This window comes from Pangasianodon hypophthalmus, chromosome 14 (genome assembly GCF_027358585.1).
Source record: "Pangasianodon hypophthalmus isolate fPanHyp1 chromosome 14, fPanHyp1.pri, whole genome shotgun sequence".
NCBI classification, from domain to species: Eukaryota; Metazoa; Chordata; class Actinopteri; order Siluriformes; family Pangasiidae; genus Pangasianodon; species Pangasianodon hypophthalmus.
The window spans coordinates 25,063,604-25,073,741 of record NC_069723.1 but is presented as its reverse complement, the minus strand read 5'-3'; the positions used below and the strand labels follow the sequence as shown (position 1 = coordinate 25,073,741).

Here is a 10,138-nt window from a genome sequence, read left to right as displayed (position 1 = left end):
TTAGCCACACCTAAGGCTTTTGCTATCTCTTTTATAGATTTATGTTGTTTTTTCAGTCTAATGATGGCCTCCTTCACTTGCATTGAGATCTCCTTGGACTTCATATTGGTAGCTCCAGTCGAACAGCTGCCAAATGCCAACTCAATACCTGATATCAACTCCAGACCTTTTGTCTGCTTCATTTGTCTTGAAGTAACGAGGGAATGGACCGCACCTGGTCAATTAACTTCCTGTCAGTCAATTGTTCAAATACCTTTGAGCCCCTGAAAATGGAAGTACTTTGCTTAAAATGGTTGTAATTCCTAAATGGTAAATGCCATATTTTTTTGGAACCTCTTAAATAAAGCTGAAAGTCTACGCTTTGATCACATCGTGATTCAGTACAAAAACATTTTAGATTCCAAACATTAGTTTTCCAGCACAAATGTTACAGAAAAATGTTTTTATGTCATTAAAGAAAGCAGCAGATTCCATAAGAGACACTTTTCAGATAAAAACATAATGAAGGCTGCTGGGTTTCGCTGCAGAAATAAGAAGCGAGTCGACAGTCAAAGTCTCCAGAAGAACTGTGGCTGCTTCTGCAAGATGCTCAGTAACACTTCCAGCTCATTTCCTTATAAAACTGCACACACTGCACCTCAGATACTGTTTTTATTTTTAAAGCGAAGGATCGTCACACCAGATATTGACTTTGTTTCATTTATTACTATTTACTGCTCTTTATAGAATTTTTTAAAATGTAGAAACATTTAATTTCATTATTTTTGAAAGCATCTTTGCTCTACAGCATTTATTTGCGTGTGAATAAGACTTTTGCACAGCACTGTACTTGAAATGAAATCTAATCAGTTTTCACGAACAAAGGGAAAGTGTAAGTGCAGAAAGTGGGTCTGTGATGTTCATGTGTCTGTGATGTGGCTCCTTGTCACACACATACCTAGAAAACGAACCTTTGCTTGATGCTCGCTAACATGAATGTAGGATAAAAGTAAAAACTGCACTCTCACATGACTTTTTTTTTTGGATGCCAGTCCTGATGATTGTACTTAAATTAAAAATGAACGCTTTTACGTTACATTTTATGATTTCTTCTCCTTACATCAATCATTCGGACGCTGTAAGTAGTAAAGTTTCTCTTTGATATCTGAGGAGGATTTGATGTGGATTGTCATGTCTCGTGTTTTATTTAGGTATAAACCTCGTCACAAAAGTTTCTCCCAAAATTAGAAATAGAATCAGATGAAAAAAGGGAGCTGCTCGGCAACAGGACACTGTTTTTTTTTTATCCTTTTCTGTATAGAGAGTTGATTTAAACCAGTGAGACCATCACTGGTACTGTGCTCACTGATATGAAGAGTATTGGAGAGAGGAGATGTCTAAAGAGGGCACAGAGGGATTATTAAAGACACCATTTACGCCAGCCATGTTCTCTTCATCCCCCTGCCAACAGCAATACGTTACAGCTTCTTCCCCTGAGCTGTGAGACTGTTAAACTCAGCTCAGGAGAATTCACCCCGGATAGGAGAAAACCAAGCTCAGGATTAAACCTGGACTTTCTGGAGCTGTGAGGCAAGGTGAGCGCACTGATCACGAAATCAACTGACAAACTGAAGGAATCTATCAGCTTCATTTCAGCAGAAATTAAAGCCCTAAAAGGAAAGATGGTGAACACATCCTGAACTGAGCATAATGGAAGATTCTTTCTCTCTCTCTCTCTCTCTCTCTCTCGCTTTCTCTCTCTCTCTCTCTCTCTTCATGTAAAATCTCAAAAGCAGAACTGTACCTACATGGAAATGTGGGTTTTTTTTCTGTACATTCAGCATGTTCCTAGAGTTAAAAGCTCAGCAGGATGATTTTCTGCATCCACACTCCCGCCTCTGATTAAACCTCTTTATATAATAATGATATGGAGACATTACAGATTTAAAAAATTGTTTTATTGAAGTCATTCTGGCTGAACGCTCTAGTGTTCACACTCGTACAGCATTCCTGAACAGCGTGTATAAAAATCACCACTGCAGTGCATTCACCATTTAATGATTTAATGATTCAGGTTTACAGTCAGAGTTAAACATCTTCAGCAGTAATTTGTCTTCACCACCTTCTGTCCGAGAGCGCACGCTGCAGGAGCCTTCCCCTGTAACACACACACACACACAAACGCATGCAAACACACACACACACACACACACACACAGGCATTAATAAACTCCACAGCCCAGCAAGTAACACTCATCATCCAGCAGCAAAATGACCTTAAACATGTCCATCTCTCTCTGTCGCTCAGTCTCTCTCTCTCTCTCTCTCCATCCCTGTGTCCATCACTTTGTCCATCACTCTGTCTTTCTCTCCATCCCTCAGTCTCTCTTCATCTATCTCTTTGATCTTCCATCACTCTGTCGCTCTGTCCTGCTGTCTCTCTGTCCCTGACTCCATCTCTCTATGTCCCTCAATCTCTCTTTGCCCCTCTCTGTCTCTGTTCCTCTGTCAGTCTCTTCGTTCTTTCCTCCATCTCTCTGTTACTATCAGTCTTTCTGTCCATCTATTTGTGTCTCTCTCTGTCCATCCCTCCATCTACCTCTTCATCAACCCATCTGCCTCTCTGTCACTCTGTCCCTTTTACTTTGTCAGTCCCTCCATCTGTCTCTCTGTCCATCTATCTGTCCGTCCCTCCATTTGTCTGTCCCTCTGTCTGCCCCCAGTCTCTCTCTCCATCTGTCTGTACCTTTATCTGTCTGTCTGTTCCACCATTTTTCTTTCTCTCTCTCCCCCCATCTGTCTGTCTCTCTGTAACTCTCATCCTTTTTACTTTGTTGGTCCTGCCATTCCTCTATCTGTCTGTCCATCTCTCTCTCTCCACCTGTCTGTCTCTCTGAGCTCACTGACCTTGTACAGACTGCAGACGAGTAGGAAGAGCGAGCTCGTTGCTTTCTTTTGCAGGTCATCAGTGTGCTCCTGTAATCACACAGATAATAATCATGATGCAGGAAGTTAAGAGACAGATTATAGATGAAAGGTTTGAGAATAAACGGTGTTGGATGATGTGAATAATTGTTCTCACTCCGTTGATGGTGATCCACGGCACGTATTGATGCGGTGGCTGTAAAGCTCCGGTTTTCTTGGCGTTCTCGTGCATCAACTGATTTCCCTCGTCACCGTTCGCACACGCCATGATGTCACCGAAGCGCGTATCTGGGCTGAACAGGGCAAGACACTGAGGACAAACAATACACCATCAATACACTGCAATGAGGAACTGACCGCTATGATAGATAACCTTTAGCTAAACCATAGTTTAATGTCATTTTAACTCGCTTGTCGTTAAATAGAAAGATGAACTCTGCAGACTAAAAGGGGAAGCTACACTACACTACTGACAGTAGGGTCATTAGCAGAGGATGATGGGGATGTGTGATAGATGTGTGATAGATGTATACGGAGTTGAAAGTCAGAGCTTCCAGAAAATTCTACCTAATTCAACAAAGAAAATGAGAATCATTTTTACACATCGGAAACTTGCCATTCCTGTTATTCTGACTCGTATACATGAACTGCAGGTTTGACACTAGTGTGTGTACTGAGGCTAGTAAGGTTCAGGCAAACGCTAGCCCAATCTCGATCAAGGCAATTTCAGGTAGTGTTAAGCTAGTCTAAAATGGGTTAGGTCCAGGTCAGATTAATTTAGCCTGGGATAACTAGAGACCATGTCTGGCTTGGGGTACATTATTTCGGGTTATATTTCAGGCTAGCCAGGGTCCAAATGAGGCAAATTGGGGTCAAATGAAGTTAATCTGGGTCAGCCTGAAGCCAGGCAAATTTAGACTAGTCTGTTGGGTTATACCAGTTGGGTTACTTTATTTCAGGTTAAAGTCTAGTCTGTGTCCCACTGAGTTTAGTTTGGGCCAATGCAATGCCAGGCCTGGTTACATCAAGGTAGTCTGAGTATGATTGAGGCCAGTCCTATTTGGGTTAGTTTATTCCAGATTAAATTATTTTAGAGTTCATTCTGTGTCCCACTTAGGCTAGCCTGGGTACAACAGATGCCAATTTGGGTCAAGCTAATGCCATCCCAGGTAACATTAACTCAGTCCGAGTCAGATTAAGGCCAGTGCCGGTCAGTTCATTTTACTTCAGGATAAATTTGATGTCAGTCTGGATTTGATTGAGGGCCAGACAGGGTCAGGTAAATTTATTCCAGATTAAATTTGAGGCTAGTCTGGGTCCAACAGATGCCAGTCTTGGTAAGGCAGAATCCGTCCAAGGTTAGTCCATTAGTCCAAATCAGATTTAGGCCAGTCTCCGTCAGCTTAGTTTTATTTAGATTAAATTAAATTAAGGCCAGTATTGACCCTCTGAAGCTAGTCTCGGTTTAAATTAAGTTAATCTGGGTTAGACAGGGGTCAGTTATGGTCAAGTTAGTTGTTCCAGATTAAGTCTAAAGCTAGTGTTGGTCCAACAGATGCAAGTCCAGGTTAAAGGAAATCAGTTCGAGTCAGATTGAGGTCAATCCGAGGCGGATAAATTTATTTCAGATTAAATACCAGGCCAGTCCCAGGTCAGAGTAGAGGTGTAAAATCAGTGATAATGAACACTTACAGATTCCGCTGCCTTCACCACATCCGCAGCCGCTTCCATGCAGTAAATCACTGGATACGCAACAACGCCCAGTTTTTTCAGCACACACGTCTGAACACACACAAATAAAACATTCATCAATGTAATTCATTTATTTACACTGTGGACCAGCTGTTAATGTGATCTACCACTCACTTCCTAACATCACGCCACAACACACACACTCTACATTACTGTTCATACAGCTGAACACACCTGAGCCAGGTGCAGTAATGACATCACTGACCCCGCCTTCTACCATCCTGATTATTTCCTATAGTCTCACCTCGATCATGTTGCCCAGACACTCGGTCGGTCCGTGCTGACAGGTGAACTCGTACTTGTCTCCGACCTGCTTCTCCTGCAGCACACAGAACCAGGGGGTTAGAGAGAATTCAGCACTTTTAAATCCTGCATTCTGATTGGTCAGAAAGTGTTGATTAATTTTCTAGAACAGCAGCTCTGACAGTAGTGCAGGTTTATATCAATGCGCTCGTTCTGATACGTTATCGTTTCTATAGTAACAGCTCATTCACAGGGACGTGTACAGCGGACGATGGATCAAAAACATGCGTAATCATTGATATGGTGAAGCTTTCTGTCAGATGTTCAGGAAGGAGTCTCCAGTGTCAGCACTTTGTGACAGTCGTAGGTAAAGCTGTAACTTTAAGTTTTCCAGCATCTTCAGGACAGAGGAGTTTACCGTAAGTGAGAACAGGAAGGAACTTGTTTCAAGGATGTTCCATAACCTTAAAACCTGAAAAGTATGATGCGTCATTTTTTTACTAAATAAAAATTGTAATCATTGGAAAATTGGTGTGGTATAAGATGAATAAAACACTTCGGATGTGCTGTTATAGGAAACTAATCAACTTTAGGGTTAATTACAGTAATGAACATGGTGTGTGTACCTCTGCGTTGCCGTATGGGACGAGCTCCAAACTCATGATGTCTCTCAGCATGATGAAGGTCGGCATGAGCTGTAACACCATATACATCTGACAATCGGGACACAGAGACTCATAATACAGAGTCACTTTCACTAAATCAGCGCTCCTGCTGGAGTTCACCTGCGCACACTGCCCCAGCACCTACACACACACACACACACACACACAGAGGGAATTATGTGTGATTATAGACGTTAATTATTAGGCATTACTACAATACTGGCCTTTTTAAGGCTCCATCCTGACTCATTACTTCAGTAAGACACCTTATTGATGATTATTTGATGCTTTAGTGTTTATCCTACGTTCACAATAGCAAACAACAAAGCAACAGGCGACAATTCGTCTTCTACGTGCTTTAGTGTTTATCCTACGTTCACAATAGCAAACAACAAAGCAACAGGCGACAATTCGTCTTCTACGTACACCGCGACGTTTTAATTTCAGAAACATTTTAATCAAGATTTTCCCAATTCTATACAAATCAGGTATGATGCATTAAAGCAACTAATCTGAAAAGTATCAGACATACGCCGTCAGTTGCTGTCCAATTTCTACCACTGTTCTAAAGCTCGAAAGCATCATCACATACTGGTGTATGGTGTGGTCATCAAGCTCCACAGGACATCACTGGTACCCAAGTAACAGACACTGACAGCATCTATACCTCTCACTGTCTAAGAAGAGCACCCAACTTCATCAAGGAGCCCACACACCTCTTCAGTCTCCTCCCATCAGGTAAGGTTCAGGACAATAGCTGCTTGCACGTCTAGGATCAGGAGTAGTAGAAAGGCAGTCACCCTCACGGACTGTCTCGCACCACACAGCAGTACCTCTGAATGAATTGCACAGGTCTTCTCACGGACACTAACAACGACTACAGGGCATATCAATCACTTCAGTATGAACAATAACTAAGAATGTGTGCAATATTATAATATATGTAAGAGTGATTAGTGCAAGAACTACATAGCAATAGATGCAGAACTAAGAAGTATGATATGCAATAATAAGAAAATCTGCGCAACACTACAACTGTTGCAATAACTATGTGATATATTTAGGGAATATTTGCAATAACTGGAATAGTGCAATAATACAGTATGTGAAATAACAAAAAAAAAACTGCATGCGCAATAACTAATATGCGCACTAGGGATGGGTGGGAACGCTTATCTTTCGTTGCATATTATTAGTATATAGTATGTTAAATGTTTCTAAGTGGGTGGATGAAAGGGCATGCAGGGAGAGTGGGATGTGAGATGCAACTACAATTTCATTGCCCTTGACAACAAGAATACACGTTAAACCTTGAACCTTGAAATGACCGGAACCTATAACACTATTAGTATTGCAATTAGTTCTCTTTTTGTCGTACAACATAGAAGAAAAATGTGTATAGAGACAACACAAATAAAATAAAGGTTGGAAGGAAGTAGCAGAGCTTGCTCTGATAGCTAGTACAGGTAGCTCGCTTTGCTAATCTAATCTGAAAACAAAGCTAGTACGAAGCCGAGCACATAATGTAAATCAAACAAACGATTTTCACACTAATTAGTGCATCATTTAAGCTACAAAGGGACACAAGTGACTTGTTGCTTGCTAGTGTGAATGTGTGTGAGGGAGTTTGTGCATTACCCATAATGCACTGTGAGCGGCAAGTCAGTCTGCAAATGAAACGTTCACATGCGTGTGTAAGGAAAAGTAGTGTAAAGTTAAAATTACACTGGAACTCGTTTATCAATCTTTTAGTAAAGTTGTGTGTAAATGTTTGTGTAAGCCCAAAATAAAACGTTTCCTCTGGATTTACAAAAGTTTCGGAAATGCTGATGTTCTTCGTGGTCGTGTGCGTAAGCTGATGATGTGTAAAGTGCAAAGCGTGTTTCCGACACAGCTTATTTGCATTTAGCGACGCCCACAGAACTCCATAAAAGGTAAAGTGCACAGGCAGCTGTGAGCACGGAATGAGCGATCAGGGTAAAGGCTGAAAAACAGAAGTGGTAGTTATTTTGATCCACTTTTATATTTAATAATATATATATATATATAATAATAATAATCGGGTGCTAAATCCTCCATCAGCTGAGGCGTTTGTTTACGGCTTACGGCTCTGCGCAGACAGAGCGGCTCGTCCTCCGTTTATACACCACCATTTCTTTATCATAACTGAATGATTAGTTTTATTTGTCTTAATTTATTGGTGTGTGTTGATTCACTTTCTTTATTTTTATTCTTTAATTAAAGCCACTAAAATAAAGCGACTGGTTTGGACTAAATGTTGTGGATGGAGCTCTGAGTCCCTGAGCGAGTGAACTAGCATGAGGACGTGTTTCTGATCGAGACTCTAAAGCTCTTCTATCAGTCGCTCTGGATAAGGGCGTCTGCTAAACGCTGCAAACGTCATAAACACAAACAGTTTAAACTCCACAGAATATTCCAGAGAGAAAAGTGCAGTAATCCCTGCAGATTATAGGATCTGAAGTCCATCAGGTCGAGGTTTACATTAGTCAGTCTTTCAATTCGTAAATTTACACTCACTCAGGAGCACGAGTAGGATACGAACTTTTTTTTCATTTGTTTTCATTAATACCAAATTACTTGTGTAAACACTCATATCTCATATTTCAGCTACTTATATTGTACTCTTTGCACTATTGTCACAGGATTCACTTCCTAACAGAACTGTGTGCTGGTCGGCGCTGCACTGGGACTCACTGCGCCCATTACTGTGTCTATCCCAGTAGTCGTTGTAGTGTCTTATGCTGTCTGTTTGCACTTGTGCACTTTATGTATAAATTTATGTCCCTTTTAGTTCTGTGTAGTTCGGTGTTGGTCTTATGTAGCACCTTGGTCCTGGAGAACGTTGTTTCGTTTCACTGTGTACTAACTGGCTGTATACGGCTGAAATGACAATAAACTCCACTTGACTTGACTTGAATAATTTACCAATAAATCCGTTCATATCCCGCTCCATAAATGAGGCCGACAAAGAGACAGATACTATCTGTGGAAATTAAGAGTATGACTAATGGAAATGTGTGTGTTAACTTTCCCAACGAGAGCAGTGAATCCCTCTGTGTCACCTGGTGATGTAAAAAATGTGCCTTAATACAGATAACTCCTATAATAAGCCGTTAAAATCATGCTGATACGGAATTATTTTTATTTTATAGCTAATCCCTTGCTATAAATAGTACTAATAGCTAATATTATATTTATTTTATAGGTAATATAGCTAATCTTCATATGTTCCTAAACACATCCAATCCAATATGACGTACAGGAAGATTGAATAATTAAACCGCACCTGATTGCTGCATTAATTGATCTGTTAATTGATTACACTGTACGAGATCCCGGTTAACTCCGGGCTGAAATCTATAACAGACTGTGTGTTCTCAATGTCAGATTATACAGTGAAGATCCTCTAACGATAGACCTGCGATTAAAATATGAAAATGACTCCTCTTTAGCGTAATCTGGAAATCAGCTCATGCCGAAAAGGGGCTCGAATAAAAACACACATTACACAAAGTGAGCTTGAGGTAATAAGGCGATATTTATTTTTTTTTTGGTCCATTAGCATGTTTTGGTTTATTTCTTGCCGATTCCCCCTCACCCGCCAGCTCTCTCGTATCATACAAGGGTGAAAACTAGCACATGCTTCCTCTGAGACTCGCGAAACCAACCTCTGAACTGTTTCTCACGCTGCAGCACAATTTTGCTCTCCTGGATCGTGGTTACGAATCACTCTGACATCATCTGGGATTCGAACTCATGCTCTGTCACTTTTCTGTTACGCTCCCCCGCCATGTTTTGTTTACATTTCTCCTCTACCATATTTTAGCGTGGGGTCACATTCTGACATTTTAAGCAGAAATTACTCACTACATTTGCTCCATTAGACTCAATTCACCACCAAAGAGTTTCCACAACAGCAAAAATCGGGCTGGAAATAATGTAGTGTGGAAATAATTACGTCACAACACGCATTAGAACAGCTGACCAATCAGCGGCTTCATACACACTCTACAGTATTCATAGCACATGTAATGTTTGTCACTATTAACACACTAACTTGTACTCATATTGAACAGAGAGAGAAAGAGAGAGAGAGAGAGAGAGTGTTTTCTCACCCCGCATTTGTCGGCCGGTGAGCTTGTGCACTCGTACACCAACACCGCGAGGCAGGTGAACATGAACTTCAACACACACATCACTGCAGCAAGTATGTCTGAAGAACAAGAAGAAGAAGAAAAAGAAGAAGTAGAAGAGTGTGTGTTGAGTGACTCATGCTGTTGCTTTTATTTTACACACTTCCTCATGTTGTGATGCAATTGGCTCCTGAGACGCTCATGCTGTAATCTGAATATGGAAGCAAACAAGTACAAACATGCAAACGTCATAAAGACAGAAAGAAAATCAAGTATATATACTCATCGTGCACTTTATTAGGAACACCTGAGCAGCACAATGCATAAACTCATCATGCAGATGCAGGTCAAGAGCTTCAGTTAATGTTCACTTCAAACATCAGAATGAAGAAAAAGTGTGATCTCTGTGACTTTAACCGT

General features: G+C 40.9%; 1 protein-coding gene across 1 annotated transcript; it reads right to left on the bottom strand.

Moving 5' to 3' along the window:
* Positions 1 to 1,915: 1,915 nt before the first annotated feature.
* Positions 1,916 to 9,851, bottom strand: LOC113524413 (gamma-interferon-inducible lysosomal thiol reductase-like). The gene is made up of 7 exons (XM_026910634.3): positions 9,701 to 9,851; positions 5,526 to 5,705; positions 4,901 to 4,975; positions 4,597 to 4,686; positions 3,062 to 3,214; positions 2,887 to 2,955; positions 1,916 to 2,137 (listed from the first exon to the last, which is right to left on the bottom strand). The coding sequence occupies exons 1-7, from the start codon at positions 9,779 to 9,781 to the stop codon at positions 2,078 to 2,080; spliced, it is 708 nt and encodes a 235-aa protein (XP_026766435.3). The 5' UTR covers positions 9,782 to 9,851; the 3' UTR covers positions 1,916 to 2,077.
* Between the last annotated feature and the right edge of the window lie 287 nt (positions 9,852 to 10,138).

Bases quoted from the DNA above. Each gene is read 5' to 3' on its own strand.
- LOC113524413 (XM_026910634.3), bottom strand. From the start codon at position 9,781: ATGTGTGTGTTGAAGTTCATGTTCACCTGCCTCGCGGTGTTGGTGTAC. The intron at 4,976-5,525 runs GTACACACACCA...TGTGTGCTGCAG, and splicing joins TCCCATACGGCAACGCAGAG to GAGAAGCAGGTCGGAGACAA. The intron at 4,687-4,900 runs GTGAGACTATAG...GTGTGTGTTCAG, and splicing joins GTCTGGGCAACATGATCGAG to ACGTGTGTGCTGAAAAAACT.